Below are 18,655 nucleotides of genomic sequence, written 5' to 3' on the forward strand. Positions count from 1 at the left end.
ACCCAAGTTCTATTCCAGTTCTCTCACCATCCCTTCCTTATCCCTACCCCGAACCTCTACCTGATCCCTACCACCACCCTACCCTATCCTTAATCATGTACCCCATCTTCATCCCCACCACATACCTAGCCAAAACCCCATTCCCCACACCTACCCCAAACCCCATTGAAGTGTCTCCTAAAGGCCTGCACCACTAACGGGACAATTCCCCTCACCCCTCTTCAGCATACAGTATAAATAGGAGTCCCTGACTGGCAGGCTGTCAGTGTGTGTAAGCTCACTGCTTGGTTTGGAACTTGAGGTAGAGTGGAATAGTAGAGAGGCAGGCCTGTACTGAAGGGGGCACCTAGGTACCCACCGTAGGAGGATACACCAATAGAAAGACAGGGGCAGAGGAGATGTCTGGAGAGGGCTGGACCGGACCCTAAAAAGCCAATAATTTAAACACCTATACTGGATATAACAGCCGAATTGTCTAAGGGTTATTCATATTCGTAACTTACCCCTAGGAGGATACTACTATCACGGAGGAACAAAAGTAGGATTATATCATCATCTACAATAAGAATCACTGGAGATTGATCTGAAGATTCCTTATCACAGATCTATCACACGTATAATTATATACGGGAGTTTACTGTGCCTGGTTCCACCTGGGGCAGTAGCCAACATTACTTCAGTGTACCTCAAAAGTGAAATTCAGATGTGAGGAATGAAAACGTGATAAATTGGCAGGTGTAGTGTTTTAACTTAAACTGTTCCTTACGACAGTCTTAGAGATATATGATCTGGACGTTACATATCTGGTGTGTCTGTCGGGGGATCCTGCCAGCTAACAGTGATATTAATATTACATGCCTGGCTGATAAAGCTGCTGCTACTCACTAGTACCTGTGTGTATCCAGGTAAACACTTGACAGCTTTCTTATTCTCACCTGGATGTTTATGAATGAAACTATCAGGTATATACTTGTTAATAGATTCAGAAAACTTTAAAAAAAAATTGCTGCATTGTCAACCAATAATATCACCTGAAATCTCAATAGCCTTTGACAAAAAAAAGTGATATATGTTTATATACAAAACTGAAAACTTTGCTGATTGGTGAAAATTTCCTTTGCAGTAGTAACAGGTAGTTTCTATTGGGATACATGGTAACAGTGTGGTACAGAACACGGGTTCCTTCAGGAGTCTGTTTTCTTCTTTGTAGAAGTGATTTTAGCTTGAGATTTTTCTTTGTGATATTATAATACTACAGAATCTACCAGAAGCATATTTCCGGGATGATGATATATATTTGGGTTCTCCAGTGCTAAAATAGTTAAAAGTCTGCTCCATCAAACTTGTTTATGATATTTTCCCCCTCCCATGTGTTGGATCTTGTCAAGCCATAGTGAATAGGTACAAGGGAATGTTTGTTAGTAGATCAGCTACCAGCTCTTCACCAGCTGATGTCTACTGATCACAAAACATTTTGGCTTACCGTTCACAACAAATCACGCTAGAACAATAATAGATAAACAAAGGTAAGTAATGCCAGTATTCAACATTGGAGTTGAATTTTGAAAATATCCAAGAAAGGAAAAGGAGAATTTTCATTTAATACTTGTGATAAAACAAAAGAATTCAAAATGCAGAATGTTTGGATTCTAGTGTTAACTCTTACAGCAGTATTTCAAATCTGTGAATTTAGAAAAGACAGACTTGGACGAAAAATACTTCGGACTCAGCGTTGTAAGTACACCTTTGTGGTCAAAGAAGTGGATGCAGGGCACTGCCCAACGTCCATTCCTCCTATCCAACCAGTTGACCAAATGTCGGGGGACATGAATACCCTTATAAGCCGACTGCAACAGGTTGAGAAACAACTGGACGGGGAGATGTTGAAAAACGATAATTTAACTGAAAGTATTTCAAAACAAGAGCTGACACTTAAGAAAGCAGACTACATGCTAGAACAGTATCGGTCAAATTTTTCCAATCTCTTTCACATAATCAACCATTTAGAGCGAAGCTTACACACACAGCGGTCAAGCTATAGGGATCTGGAGAAGAAGGTATCCAGTGTTGTCCTTGATGTGTTGGAGATGAATAACATACTGACCACTAAGGTCAGTCCAGGTGACATCAGCAACCCTATTCTTAAGGATGTACAGGTGCAAAGCGTCTCAAAAATACACAACTGTGGCCTCACCAACACCGACGCAACCTTCGTAGGTAAGTAAAAACTGACCATCGGTCAACTTTGGTCAATCTTTATCATTTCAGTACAACTATATTACAGAATGGTCAATGATCGCTGAATTTGTTTATTTTTCACATATGATGACCGATAGCTAGGAAACTACCTGTCATTTTAATCGGAGCTACAAGATGTATTACTCTCGAGTAGTGAAATGGCTTTATACGAACATACAGTCTGCAAATATCAATCATGATCTTCAAAAAAGATCTTTTTCAACACTGAAGCTGAGGTACCCTACATATTTATATTTAACAGTTATAAAGATATAACTCAGTAATCAATCAACCATAATGGTCAAGAATTTCCTTCAGTTTAATACTGAAACTGGTAACCTATATTGTTATACATGTAGCACCGTCACCAGCAACCAGGCTGCTTGATTGGTAAGACTGAGTGTCTAGAGCTGGGGAGTCGCTGGCTCAAATCAAAGTCTGCTTGTGCTCACCATACTATCAAGTCTGAGTCAGTCGACCATGATGGTCAAGAAAGTTTTTCTGGCAGTCCATTCAACCATGTGTGACCCTATCACATGTCACTTTGTCCCTTTATATTGTAGCGTGTCAAATATAACACAGACTAGGTATACCTTGATGAATAATTCATAAGCACACTATTAAATATGTAGACCAGAAGACTGCTTCACAGATTTACAAAGACTTTATGTTAATGAGTTATACCCACTGTTCACTGAGGAATGTTCCACCAGTCACCTACCAACAACAGTGTATGCTTGAATTTCAGCAATGACGTACAAAACCTTGTCTTTTAAATTAAATTAATACACTAAACTAGGTCTTTAATCACATTGATACCCTATGTCTATCTTGGTGATACAATGAACAATTTCTCTCTTGACCAAACCAATATATATCTCCATGTATAAACCAAGTCACTATCTCATTAATACACTAAATAATTGCTATCTTGGTGATACACTTAACCATGTACATTCCAGAGACACCAAACCATGTATACTCCAGTGACACCAAACCATGTACATCTCAGTGTCACCAAACCATGTACATACCAGTGACCCCAAACCATGTACACTCCCGTGACACCACACCATGTACACTCCAGTGACAGCAAACCATGTACATACCAGTGACACCAAACCATGGACACTCCCGTGACACCACACCATGTACATCTCAGTGTCACCAAACCATGTACATCCCAGTGACACCAAACCATGTACATCCCAGTGACACCAAACCATGTACACTCCAGTGACACCAACCCATGTACATACCAGTGACACCAAACCATGTACGTACCAGTGACACCAAACCATGTACATCTCAGTGTCACCAAACCATGTACATCTCAGTGTCACCAAACCATGTACATATCAGTGTCACCAAACCATGTACATACCAGTGACGCCAAACCATGTACACTCCAGTGACACCACACCATGTACATCTCAGTGTCACCAAACCATGTACATACCAGGGACACCAAACCATGTACATTCCAGTGACACCACAACATGTACATCTCAGTGTCACCAAACCATGTACATCCCAGTGTCACCAAACCATGTACATCTCAGTGTCACCAAACCATGTACATATCAGTGTCACCAAACCATGTACATACCAGTGACGCCAAACCATGTACACTCCAGTGACACCACACCATGTACACTCCAGTGACACCAACCCATGTACATACCAGTGACACCAAACCATGTACACTCCCGTGACCCCACACCATGTACATCTCAGTGTCACCAAACCATGTACATACCAGTGACACCAAACCATGTACATACCAGTGACACCAAACCATGTACACTCCCGTGACACCACACCATGTACACTCCAGTGACACCAAACCATGTACATACCAGTGACACCAAACCATGTACACTCCCGTGACACCACACCATGTACATCTCAGTGTCACCAAACCATGTACGACTCAGTGACACTTAACCACGTCTCACCCTGAATACACTAGACTGGCTACCAGCCCTAAGTTTTAATGAAGAATTTCCCAGCTGCATTTTACCACTAGCTTATTTCCTGCAAGCGATCAAAATTAATAGATTTTTTTTTTCTTAATTTTTCAATATTCTAGAGACAGGGGCCAGTCTATGAAAACACTAGAACGTCTATCTCTGTGATACACCCAACCATGCCTGTATAGCTATCTGAATATACACTATATCGTCTGGTAAAATGATACTGTAACGTCTCTCAGTATGTGAAGGGGAATTCATTCACACTAAATTTCTATTTTATACTTAAATTATATACTTGGAAACAATTGTGTATACCTCTTCAAGCACACTGTAACTTTGCATCTTTAAATCAAAACATAATACTTCCCTTACTAAAACCTGTAACACCTATATTTCAATATACATGTATAGCTTTCCTTTCCTTTTTATAGAATACAGGAATATATTAGTTTGAAAGTTCAATTTTATCTCTATATTCAATTTATTGTTATTTATTTAAATTTCATGGTAAACCTGAAGTCTGTTATCTTTTTCTTTAAATTTCAATCCTGGTCAAATTTAAGTAGTGTGTATTACCAGAGGGAGTATACATGCCGTTATCACAGCCATCGTAAATGCCTATCTCGGCTAGACTACTCAACAGGTGCTTAGGGCTGAATTAGCCTTCTTGTAAGAGTACTATGGGAATGCATGATTACCAGGAACAAAAAATAAATAAAAATTCAATGTTTCTTTCTCTTTTACTGATAACATTTTTTCCTAAAGTTAACTTTTGTTCCTTCAACATTTCTCTCCTCACATAATGCATGTATATGGTTGAAAAAGTAAGATAATTTTAACATTGAAGACTTGCTATCTTCAGAATCGTGAACAACATTTAGGGTTGGTTTGGGGGTCACATACATGTATTTTTCAAATTGAATTTGAGAATCAATAATTGCTAAAGAATATAATGAAGGTTGACTTGTAAAGTATTTTTCAAGAGTCAGTTGAGGTTTTGGAGTACCACAACATGATATAAGGGTGAAACTATTCCGCATCATACCCCGATGACTAGTCACAATGTGTAGGTGTCTTGTATCATGAATGGGCGACTTGTTTCAGCGTCAGTTGTTAGGAATGTTCTAGTTCAGTTAGGAAAATTTTCCGCTGGATAAAGTCTGGCAAAGTAAGTTAATTATACAAAGATATATTTGCTACATATAATGTACAGTACTGAGTTCTTCACTGATAATGTACAGTACTGAGTTCTTAACTGATAATGTACAGTACTGAGTTCTTCACTGATGATGTACAGTACGGAGTTCTCCACTGATGATGTACAGTACTGAGTTCTCCACTGATGATGTACAGTACTGAGTTCTCCACTGATGATGTACAGTACTGAGTTTTTCAAGTACTGATAATGTACAGTACTGAGTTCTTCACTGATGATGTACAGTACTGAGTTCTTCACTGATGATGTACAGTACTGAGTTCTCCACAGATGATTTACAGTACTGAGTTCTCCACAGATGATTTACAGTACTGAGTTCTTCACTGATAATGTTCAGTACTGAGTTCTTCAAGTACTGATGATGTACAGTACGGAGTTCTCCACTGATGATGTACAGTACTGAGTTCTCCACTGATGATGTACAGTACTGAGTTCTTCACTGATGATGTACAGTACTGAGTTCTTCACAGATGATTTACAGTACTGAGTTCTCCACAGATGATTTACAGTACTGAGTTCTTCACTGATAATGTTCAGTACTGAGTTCTTCAAGTACTGATGATGTACAGTACGGAGTTCTCCACTGATGATGTACAGTACTGAGTTCTTCACTGATGATGTACAGTACTGAGTTCTCCACAGATGATTTACAGTACTGAGTTCTCCACAGATGATTTACAGTACTGAGTTCTTCACTGATAATGTTCAGTACTGAGTTCTTCAAGTACTGATGATGTACAGTACGGAGTTCTCCACTGATGATGTACAGTACTGAGTTCTTCACTGAGAAATATGTGAAGTACTTTTTTATGAATGATAATTAATAGATGATACAGGTACACAAAAAACAATGCATACGTGATAATATTCAGGCATTCAAAAGTATTAGAGAATTCTAACTAGATATAAGAATGAAAACTTCAACAGAATCCACATGTATAGTGTATAAGGTAGTATCTTATTCTAAAGAAAGATAACTCACAATAATCACAGCTATAATGTGTAATGGATATAACATTATGAAAATCACTGATATAATATGAAAGGCAGCATCTATCCTCAAGGAGATACGTACTAAACCACAGCCATAGTGTGTAGGGTAGTGTGTATTATTACAGGTATTATGTGTATGGTAGTATCTATCCTGGAGGGAGGTAACTCTAACACAAATCATAGGTATGATGTTAAGGGTAGCAACTGTCTTAAAGTAAACCTTAATATCTATGAAATCGATTAAACTATTAAGCCTAAAGAATGACTTACCTGTTCTGTGTTATGATCATCATAAGAAAACATAACATATCATTACAGATAGCATCACCACAATTACATTTGACTTACTGTATAAGCAATACCATTTCTCGAAATTAATAAAACTTAATTAAGTCCCCCAAACATGGTTTGGGACTTATTGTTTTTATTCCTCTGTGTTCGTTTTCTTCTTCTTCTTCTTCTTCTTCTTCAGCCATAAACTTGTCCAGAGGTTTTCTCAGAAACTATTCAGCGGATCATCATGAAACTTCACACACATACTCATTAGGGTGTCTAGGTGTACAACAGGCTATTTTTATCTCGTCCGGGAGTCAAAGATGGCCACCAGAACCTTACATCCGGTTTTGGAGTTTTTGGCTCTGATTTCGTAGAAAATTGGTACATAAGGGTTTTCAGGGCTGCCAAAAACAATGGAAACAGTTTCGAACAGCTCAGTTGTCATGTCAACGAAATGGAAGCCCTGATTGGTCGAAAATGGAGGCCTCTGACTGGTTGAAATTTAGCTGTTGTCTGATTCTGCCCCAAATTGGTACATAGGGGTTTTCAGGGATTCCGAACACAATGGTAACAGATTTGAAAAGTTCAGTTGCCATGGTAACGAAATGGAGGCCTCTGATTGGTTGAAATTTAGTTGTTTTCTGATTCTGCCCAAAATTGGTACATAGGAGTTATCAGGGATTCCAACACAATGATAACAGTTTCGAAAAGTTCAGTTGCCATGGTGACGAAATGGAGGCCTCTGATTGGTCGAAATTTAGTTGTTTTCTGATTCTGCCCAAAATTGGTACTTAGGGTAGGGTTTTCAGGGATTCCGAACACAATGATTACAGTTTCGAAAAGTTCAGTTGCCATGGTAACGAAATGGAGGCCTCTGATTGGTCTAAATTTAGTTGTTTTCTGATTCTGCCCAAAATTGGTACATAGTGGTTTTCAGGAATTCCGAACACAATGGTAACAGTTTCGAAAAGTTCAGTTGCAATGGTAACGAAATGGAGGCCTCTGATAGGTCGAAATCTAGATGTTGTCTGATTCTGCCTAGAATTGGTACATAAGGGTTTTGAGGGATGCGAAACACGATGGTAACAGTTACAAAAGATTTAGTTGCCATCGTAACGAAATGGAGCCCTCTGATTGGTCGAAATTTAAATGTTGTCTGATTCTGCCCAGAATTGGTACATAGGGGTTTTAAGGGATGCCAAACACAATGGTAACAGTTTCGAACAGCTCAGTTGCCATGGTAACAAAATGGAGTCCTCTGATTGGTCGAAATTTAGCTGTTGTCTGATTTTGCCTATGTTCCTAAGTCCAACAGGGGTCGTTAAGGGGACTAATCTGTAACGGCCATCCCTTACAATTATTACTAGTTTCTTATGTTTTTTTCACTTATTGGGCCTGATGAGGAAATGTTATATAACTTATTGAGCCTGAGGAGAAAATGTTATATCACTTATTGAGCCTGAGAAGGAAATGTTATATCACTTATTGAGCCTGAGAAAGAAATGTTATATCACTTATTGAGCCTGAGAAGGAAATGTTTTATCACTTATTGAGCCTGAGAAGGAAATGTTATATCACTTATTGAGCCTCAGGAGGAAATGTTATATCACTTATTGAGCCTGAGAAGGAAATGTTTTATCACTTATTGAGCCTGAGAAGGAAATGTTTTATCACTTATTGAGTGTGAAAAGGAAATGTTATATCACTTATTGAGCCTGAGAAGGAAATGTTTTATCACTTATTGAGCGTGAAAAGGAAATGTTTTATCACTTATTGAGCCTGAGAAGGAAATGTTATATCACTTATTGAGCCTGAGGTAGAGGATATGTTATATACCTGTATTTAAAATGATCTCCATCAAACATATAACAAAACAAAACAACAGAACATAAAACACAAAAATAAACTTCTTACAGAAAATGACTTTTAATACCTGAGTAATTGAAATTTGAGGTATGATCTCAACATTTGATTAAAGCCTGATACAAAGTTAAGTGGTAGACGGGTTAAGTACTCGGAGATGATGAGTTTTGTTACCATTTTGTTTACCTCAGTTCAGTTTGGAAATCTTGTATGGTGCTGGTGTTTTTTTCCTACCAGATAATTTCCTATTTCCTTATCTTTTGATCTAACAGATGCAGGAGTGCCGTTAAAGGGACTTACTAAGGCCCAATACGCCCTGCCACCAGTGTGTGCTTTAGATGGAATACATGTACCTTATGGTAATTCTCCCTTTATAGTAGTATCAACCTACCTCGGCACACACCTTTAAAAGATTTGTCATCTTACTTCATATTGGAAATTTTTTGCAGCAGGGTGTTTATGCATCTTTTGCTGTGCAAATATTCTACAAATTCAACACAACACAAACTTTTCTTGCAGAGAAAATTCCCCAAACCACAAGTTCAACACTGCATGCACACAAAATTACAATTACAGTATCACATCAATAAATCTAAGCTTTTCACAGTACCTGTCAAAATTTGAAAAATCATTAAGGTACACCTACCTTAAGTACAATGTATCAAGGATGCTTAGGAAATATATTTGTAATGTTTCAATATCTGTAAGGTATCTGTTTTGTAAAAGAGCAGTCTGAACCCAATAAATGCAATTTTTATACTCTCCTGCTAAGTGAGGGGGTATATAGTGATCGCTTTATCAGAGTGACCATCAGCACATGCATGCATCAGTCCATAGTATAAGTTTGTATACAAGATAGTTTTACACCATCGTTAAATTTAAACAGCATAGTGTTTATAGTTCTATACCGCTATTGGTTATCAGCCCATAATTAAAAGGTCATAGGTCGCAAGAAAAGCGGGACGAGGGGGAATGGGATGGTGGGAGTTATATCTATTTGAAGCTCAGCTCACTTTGTTATCTATCATATTAAAAAATTGGTACATGTGTTGGTGATTATTATTTACACACACTTTTTCTAATTTTCCTTTTTGCTTTCATTAAACTAATCAGACTTTTACCTGTATTAGACAATAACCTTGCATCGCCTATTTTCAGAATGAGGATACAGACATACCAGCGATTAACAAACCTAACGACTTGCTACGCATTGATATAACTGTTGTTCTACTATCTGATAGATATTTCAAAGCATGCTCTCCGCCCACCTCGTCTAGTCATTTGTGGTCCCAACAGTTAACATGGGAAAAAATAGGGTATCAACAGCATCTTGGGGAGAACCTCGGAAATATTTCACAAAGGATATCATTACGATGATGTCTGTTTAAATATCGGCAACAGCCTAAGTTGTCTAACTGTACCTATATCCTTCACACATTCTTACATAATTTGGTGGCCTGTGGACCTGAAACACTTGGGCAAGCTTGTAAGTACAAGCATGTGTAGTAAATAGCATGTGTAGTAAATAGCATGCAAGGATGATGTTTATTACAAATACTTTACCGTATCATTCCTCAAATTTTGAATCACAAAATGTAATTAATTCCCCGCAACTTTGAACTCAATACAGCTACACTCGCTGCTTTTAAAGAAGAAAATGACCATTGTTAATCTACTGTGTTTTTAAGTATTTAAATAATATAGCATTAAAATAATTTAAGTTGTACTCTGTCAAACTAGCAATATTGTGTCCTGAAAGACCAAGTATTGTAATGGGTAGAACACAGGACTTAACCTGTAAACCTATAGCTACATGAACAATATAAGAAATAATTGCCCAACTGCCAGAAAGAGAATTTAGTTATACATAAGTAGCTCTGAAATGGAACCAGCATCAATGTATTTTACTATCATAATTACCTGTGTAGAACAGCTGGTTATCTGGGACAAAAACTGGAAATATAACCCTTAAAACAAAAACGTTACAGACCACTTAACAGAATGGGCTCCAAAAACCTGGAAACAATATGAAACTTAAAAGATTGTTTTATGGTAGTTATGTGTAACTGAGAGGAATGCCAGCACCAGGTTGCACCTTTTCTACATACAAGACAAGGAGGGATGCTTCAAATCGGGGTGAAATGTACATCTCTGTTTACAATAAACTCAAACCACATGAAACTTCATTGATTACATTTTGCTGACTAGGTAACATCCTGACTGCAATATGTGTTACCCAGTGAACTTGAATCTTACAATTTTTTTATTTTTTTTTCCAACAAAGAGACATTTTTTCGAGTACACTTTTCAATATGACTGGCTGGTTTTAATTAAGATGTGTGCCAGGGTTACATGTATATAAAACAGTTTCTTTCATGTTTCCAGACAGCTTTAAAGTATAGTAATAATTAAAATCTATTTCAACATATGACTGAAAAAACTTCTAAAATTATGCAGCCTCACTCTTAGGGTAATTAAAGTGTGGGTAGGGATGATCTTATAGTCATTATGTGAAAATTCCTAGTATACACAGTCAAATCCCAATAGACTTGTACTGTACCCTAAACAAAATGTTTGACAGGATCATATTTATTGCGATGAAAGATTTAATGTATTTTTTCTACACTTAGTGATTAGTCTGTCTGCTCCTACACCTTACATCCTCCTCCCCAACAGTTCAGACCTCCAGGGTAGCCACCCATTTCTGTGATTTAATGTCAAAGCTTAAAATTAACCCAGACCAAAGTCAATTTAACATCCAGATGCCATGACAACCAGTTATTTACAATCTTGTAGACTTGACACCATGAGAAATGTACAGTTATCTTAAATATTCTGTGCTTTATGGTATTTTTCTGGCTCTGTGTAATATAAGGCTGGACTGATCCTTGCAATGATAAGAACATATCTAATAGTACAAATTATACAACAAATGTCTGTTTACAAAGATTTCTGACACATCCTCCATCCATGTGGCACCAAGCAAGCATGGTGACAAGTGTGATTTACTTATGCTATTTGTATATATACATAAAGACATTCTAAATTTGTACTTTGGCGCATTAATGTATCAGAGATCACTGTAGTAACACCATCCTCCTCCTCCTCCTCCACAAACCCTATAAAGAAGATTAGTCCATCGCTATGGGAGGAATGTCCCAAACCTCATGCGTCCTCATTCCAAGGAGCTGAACTGTTCTTGGCAAAGGCTTTGTGGGTTCTCCTAGCCCAATATATCATTGAATAACACCACGAGGAATCACTGCAGGAGTCGGTGACAGGACTCTACAATCCTACGTCCTACATCTCTGGTTATAGTTCTGACCCGAAACAAGATGATTAAATCACACAGCTTTGATCCCCGATGACAAAATGGCATAGTTTTGGATCAGTATGACTTTTCTGCATAATAAATCCTGACAATTATTACTCACAAACTGGCTAATATACAAATTGGATATCTCCATGCCCAACCTCTAGACATTCAAGATATACATTTACCCTGAACCATAGGAATTCTCTTCATGTTTTCATAAATTGCACCAAACCCTGACAATTCATCTGATGAAGTTTACAGTAAGAATTTGCTCAAAACTTGTGTTTTATTTGACCTTTGATATAAGAGGCAGATATTCTGGAATCAAATGACACTTTTCTCATAATTTCTGTAGAATTTGGTAAGATCCACGACAAAATAGTAATATACTACTACACCTCAAACACACATACAGGAATGCACACATGTGGAGGTATTAGCTAGGTGGCCTAAGACCAGGAGATAGTGTTTGAAGGGTACTAATATTTTTTTTGATTGTATGAATTGTACAGCTTTTTATTATAAAGATCCTTAAAGTGTTTTTTTCTAACTATATAGGGAGAAATATATCAAATTTCAAAACAATAACATAAGAACAACAGTCAAAGTCAACCACCATCATATAGAATATAGGAATAATACCAAAAAACTCTTTTAAACAGGGCTTCAAAACAAAAATCTTGGAAATTACGAAGCTTGAAGCAACAGAATCCAAAGAACTTTTCTAACAAAGGACATCTTTGGACAAACTCCAAAGTACCAAAGTCATCTGCAAAAATATTCAACAGTCACGCTCTTTACACAGATTCCTCTTTACCTCTTTGGGTGGGCTGATTTATATCCATGAAAGTTCCAACCTTGTAAAAATAAATATCCTCAGTTTTGTATCAGAAAAAGTCTAAAGATTCCAACATGAAAATAATCTTTAAGATAAACAAAATATAAACAAGTAACAAACATTTAATGTTCGTTTATCAATGAGCAGTTTGTGCACATCCATTTAAAACTAAACATTTGGAACGCATGAGATTCTGAGTGCAACATTAGTAATAGCCAGAGTTTACTCTACTTAAAGACTGATCACCTTATGATGTATCTCAGTCCAGAGTTTACATTCAATGAATAGAAAACGCTGACAGAACATCTATTAGACTACCCACACCTCCTGTCTCTAGAATTTTTATTCATAAAGGGGAAAAAATGAAGAGTTTTATTTATAATTTTTATCTTTTGGATGTCTGTTTCCAACTAGGGGGAGATAACCTAGATGAATGCATCTGGCCGATTCTTTACAAAACATGAATGGCCAGTAGCCAGTCAAGATAACCCTGGAAACTACCTGTAAACTGATCCAGAAATTGACCCACAGCATTTAGATATTACACACGTACCAGTAATCTACCTAGAACAAGCAGTGCAAGTTAAAGAGGAATAATGAAAGTACAAGACCACGTCTTGGCATGATTTACTGATACAATGTGAACGGAAGTGTGACTTATGGAGATAATAGAAGAAATAAAAACTCATATAGAATATTTGTACTGCAAACAATAAAAAAAAGAATACTACAAATAGCTAGCTAGCTAGGGTCTGTGTTTGTACTACAACACGGCTAGCTCTCATTATAATACCAAAACCTGCATTGTGATCTAGAGGTGCAAACAGTGTGATGATTCAAAGCCAACAGGCACCACATCACAATAGATGGGATCACAGGAAAGAACATACATGTTCTTACATCGACATGTCTACCAATTTACTTTTTATAAAAATTCCTTGCATTGTTAATGTAAATGTTTCTAGGCATGCACATTAACATTATATATCCAACCAGAGTTATAAGTAATTTAGATCAATCTACAATTAATGAGCCAATAAACTTTAATCAACATAGTAGCCAAGAACTGCCACTGTGAAAGCACCCTGTGAATGTCTTAGCCGTAAGATCAGGGTTCCTGTTCATGATACACATTTACACCTATATGTAATATACACACCTTTTTTTCTCAATCACTATGGAGCAGCAAAAAAAATGAAGTTATAACTACTCTGTCTGCTATCCATCTTAATAAAGTGCCCAATGGGATAGCATTGTGCACTTTTAAAGTTCCAGTCCCCGTTACAGCTCTGGACCACGTATACTCTACAATCAGGACTAGCACCATTACAGACAGGTTTACTTGTAAAGTTCTAGTCCCCGTACTTCTTGGACCATGTACTCTACATCAGGGCTAGCACCATTACAGACAGGTTTACTTGTAAAGTTCTAGTCCCCATACTATTTGAACCATGTACTCTACAATCAGGGCTAGCACCATTACAGCCCGGTTTACTTGTAAAGTTCTAGTCCCCATACTACTTGGACCATGTACTCTACATCAGGGCTAGCACAATTACTGACAGGTTTACTTGTAAAGTTCTAGTCTCCATACTACTTGGACCATGTACTCTATATCAGGGCTAGCACCATTACAGACAGGTTTACTTGTAAAGTTCTAGTCCCCGTATTACTTGGACCATGTACTCTACAATCAGGGCTAGCACCATTACAGCCCGGTTTACTTGTAAAGTTCGAGTCCCCATACTATTTGGACCATGTACTCTACATCAGGGCTAACACCAATACAGACAGGTTTACTTGTAAAGTTCCAGTCCCTGTACTACTTGGACCATGTACTCTACAATCAGGACTAGCACCATTACAGACAGGTTTACTTGTAAAGTTCTAGTCCCCATACTACTTGGACCATGTACTCTACAAGCAGGACTAACACCATTACAGACAGGTTTACTTGTAAAGTTCTAGTCCCCGTATTACTTGGACCATGTACTCTACAACAGGGCTAGCACCATTACAGACAGGTTTACTTGTAAAGTTCTAGTCCCCGTATTACTTGGACTATGTACTCTACAATCAGGACTAACACCATTACAGACAGGTTTACTTGTAAAGTTCTAGTCCCCGTATTACTTGGACCATGTACTCTACAAGCAGGACTAGCATCATTACAGACAGGTTTACTTGTAAAGTTCTAGTCCCCATACTACTTGGACCATGTACTCTACAAGCAGGACTAGCACCATTACAGACAGGTTTACTTGTAAAGTTCTAGTCCCCATACTACTTGGACCATGTACTCTACAAGCAGGACTAACACCATTACAGACAGGTTTACTTGTGAAGTTCTAGTCCCCGTATTACTTGGACCATGTACTCTACAATCAGGACTAACTAATTTTATGGCTGTTCGTATTTCATTATCATCTCATTTACATCATCAGATAAAGCCTGCTTTAAAAACACATTATATTAAAATTATTACAAGAGAATGTGAATGTTGTACTGATCAATGAACAGGCGTATATATGGCAGACAGAAAAAGGAACAGCAGGTCACCAACACGTGCTCAAAGGTCGTAGGGATTACCTGTAATAGTGCATCCTCCACAGTAATACAGTGGAGGCTTCCTAACTTCTGTTGTTGACTATACTGAAAGTTCACAACCAACCAGATTTTAATAATGGTATACATAGTTAACAGTGTTTCTTTTCCCTTAATTTTGCTGCAGCCCGTTTCTACATGAGTTAGGAAAATTATTATAAACATATTTTGTTTAAATTGGGGAGATATTCCTCATTTCCCCTTCTCTATTAGAAAATAATACCCTTTTTTGCAAGGGGACTAGGCAAACAAAAATCAAGGAAAACCTTGAAATTTTATCAAACTAAATTTCTTAATTAGCCTATTACTTTTACAAACTTTATTAACAAAGAGTGATATCTTTTATATATTGCAACATTTAAAAACAGGATCACAAAAATGTTAGGCTTAAGTCTAAAACATACTGTATAAGGGTTTGTCAGATAACTGAACTGATACGGGCACCGAAGAGCTGGCTAGCTAATAATGGGCTAGCTACAGGTTCCCTTACAGTTAATTTGGAAATTGTTTTGGTCTAGGAGTTACACTAACGAGTCAGGTGTCATTAAATGCATTCCAAGTAGTCTCCCTTTCCTTAGTACTTCCTGTCTGTCTGTTGAATTTCAATTATCGGCCACACCTGTACTTTCAGCTGACCACAAGTCATTAGCTGGGACCAATAACTCCAAAACAGTTATCTTGTCCAGGTGTCCACTGAACGATAATAACTGGTTATGGATGTAAGGAACGGTTTTAACGATTACAAAGTCTTTAAAGCATTCTTCAGCAGCCATGTGTTGAATGAAAATTATATGTGGTAGATGTTCTTCAAATATACAATCTTGGATGTCAATAATAGCTTCAAAGGTATCCAACTCTTTCAATAAGATTTAATTGTAAACAAAATATAAATACGGAAAATAGCATTTCCTGTAAGTCAAGTACCATGCAGTCATCACCTCCAATGTGTGACGGACCAACACACTTCTTTATACTTTTATATGTAACAACTTAGTAGGCCATAAAAACAATTTTCTAGATATTCACTAGCCAGAACAATATCGTTTTCTCAGTGGACATGGATCAACGTCACCCTCATCAGTGTTATACTAAAGGGCCAGACATCACTGGTGTAGAGAGGAAACTATATACAAAATGTTTACTGTCTCAACACTTACCTTGTACAGCCATCAGGGAGTTGCCATTTTGTTTTAACCTTTCTCTCAGAAAATTTGTGACTTACCTGAAAGACAAAATAAAAAAGATATTATGAATATGTCTTAAATATAAAACATATTTTCATCACGCAAAAATAAACATCTGTAATGAGGAGAATGAAAAGTAAATGCTACAAATTAATAGCAAGATAATACTTCAAAACCTATCCTGGCCTTATAAGGATATGTTTCCTTAACATTATAGTACTTTTTGAGTTATCTCCCTTTAAGACATTTGAATACGTATTGCATAAGGGTAAATAATGCATGTATTCTTGCTGTTTTACTATTCAATCAGTCATCAATCGAATAACAAAAAAAACAATTCGACAGGTTTCACACTTTTCTCAAACTGAGTGGGTTTTTTTAAAACAAGGAAGCACATCTTTGAAACAAAAAAATAGTTAATGTGAACACAGGAGGAGGAGCTAACTTAACTACCAGGTATAAGGTTGAGGGCAGAACTAGTCACAATATACAGGTATGATAATGTGGGTCCTGAAGATGATGTACTTTTGTAAAATTGGGTTAGTATTACATCAGGGTTGAGGAATGCCATTTTTACACGGCACATAGTATTACGTTATGAAATATGACAAGCAGGTCTATATCAGTCTACATCACCACAATAATGTCTATGATACGACAAGCTCTTCCTTACATACAGATTTATGATATGCATCCTGGTGAATGTTTTAAAAAGATATTTGTCCCCATTTGTTTGCAAAAATGAATATGCAATATCCATAAAACTGTGTCCATTCAAATTTTCGTATCATTATGCCAGTATATAAATCATCAATACCGACGCTGTTCCACACCTGTGTGTAAATCACTACTGTAACACACCTTTACATATTTACCTTATCTTGTCCTGGGAGTAAGTCTTGTCAATGTCATGTCCTGGGAGTTAGTCATGTAAAGGTCATGGTCCTGCAGGGAGCTAGTCGTGCCAAGGTCTTGGTCCATGGGAATTAGTCAAGGTCATGGTTCAAAGGTGTCAGTCTTGTTATTGCTTTTATTATGCCCTTATTCATTGTAACATTTCATCAATGAAGTTTCAAAAAGATAAATTTCAAATTGCAGCAGAATGAAAGTGTTGTCATTGAAATGAAACAAGGTCTTCCAATGACATTTGGAAACTTTTATTCATATAACATTAACATTCACCCAAGTTTTATTGCTGTGTTCCATTCCCCCAGTATAACTACATGTGGATTGCTTCCTTCCATATAGACCTCTTGTTTTCCTTGTCACAAATGTTGGAAAAAGACAAAGATGGGAATATTTGAAGTTGGATATTGCTCTGGCTTTTTTTTTTTAAAGAAATCATAGCTTCAGTGAAGTGTTATGTATTAACTCATTCACCCCTGAAATTTCATAATGAACTATTCCAACCTTTGAATTGGAAGAGTTTGAATGTGTCTTCAGGGGTGAAAGAGTTAAAATTTGAATGAAGTTTGAAGTTTTATGACTTAGGAGTGTTTAAAACATCGCTGAATTACAATGATATGATCACTAAGAGTCTTAGAGTAGATGTACTATTCTACTCATACTCAGTGGCTATAATGGTGGACTAGTGAGCAGCATGCCCTTTAGTGCAACACTTCATCCATGATGTAAGTGCATGGCCTCAGGTACCACATTTTGTCAATGATCTAAGTGGCCCTGTAAGAGGGTATAGTTGTTACATGCATGCACGACATATATAGAACGCATTATCCACATTTGGTACGCCACCACACACTCCATAGCGGTCAGGTTTCAACTTTGTTTTCCTCTGCTTATACAATTATTCTGCACTGAGACTAAATAAAGCATTCATATGTTAACTTGTAAGTATTTTAAATGTTCATATGAGGAGCATGAGAGGCAAAAAGGCTGTAACCTTCAAACATTGGCAAAGGTTAGAGCTCCATTGATATTATAGTTATAACCTGTATGAAACATGCACTGTGTAATGAAGCTACGTAGGTCTACCACAGTGTGAGTACAGTCTGTTCCCTACAACAAAACCTGCATACGTAGGTCTACCACAGTGTGAGTATACAGTCTGTTCCCTACAACAAAACCTGCATACGTAGGTCTACCACAGTGTGAGTACAGTCTGTTCCCTTCAACAAAACCTGCATACGTAGG

The 18,655-nt window shown here is 37.2% G+C and overlaps 2 protein-coding genes across 2 annotated transcripts in view; one reads left to right on the forward strand and one right to left on the reverse strand.

Annotated features, from left to right (window-relative positions):
* The window catches only part of LOC110447628 (protein disulfide-isomerase TMX3-like), a 234,982-nt gene that overhangs the window by 76,892 nt on the left and 139,435 nt on the right, over positions 1–18,655 (reverse strand). The window lies entirely within an intron of this gene.
* The window catches only part of LOC110447629 (fibrinogen-like protein 1), a 76,197-nt gene continuing 57,791 nt past the window's right edge, over positions 250–18,655 (forward strand). The window contains exon 1 of the mRNA XM_021493467.1: positions 250–2,217. Within this exon, the coding sequence (XP_021349142.1) occupies positions 1,632–2,217 (586 nt within the window). The 5' untranslated portion in view covers positions 250–1,631. The remainder of the gene's footprint in view (positions 2,218–18,655) is intronic.

The sequence above is a fragment of the Mizuhopecten yessoensis genome, unplaced genomic scaffold (genome assembly GCF_002113885.1).
Source record: "Mizuhopecten yessoensis strain PY_sf001 unplaced genomic scaffold, ASM211388v2 scaffold3537, whole genome shotgun sequence".
NCBI lineage: Eukaryota > Metazoa > Mollusca > Bivalvia > Pectinida > Pectinidae > Mizuhopecten > Mizuhopecten yessoensis.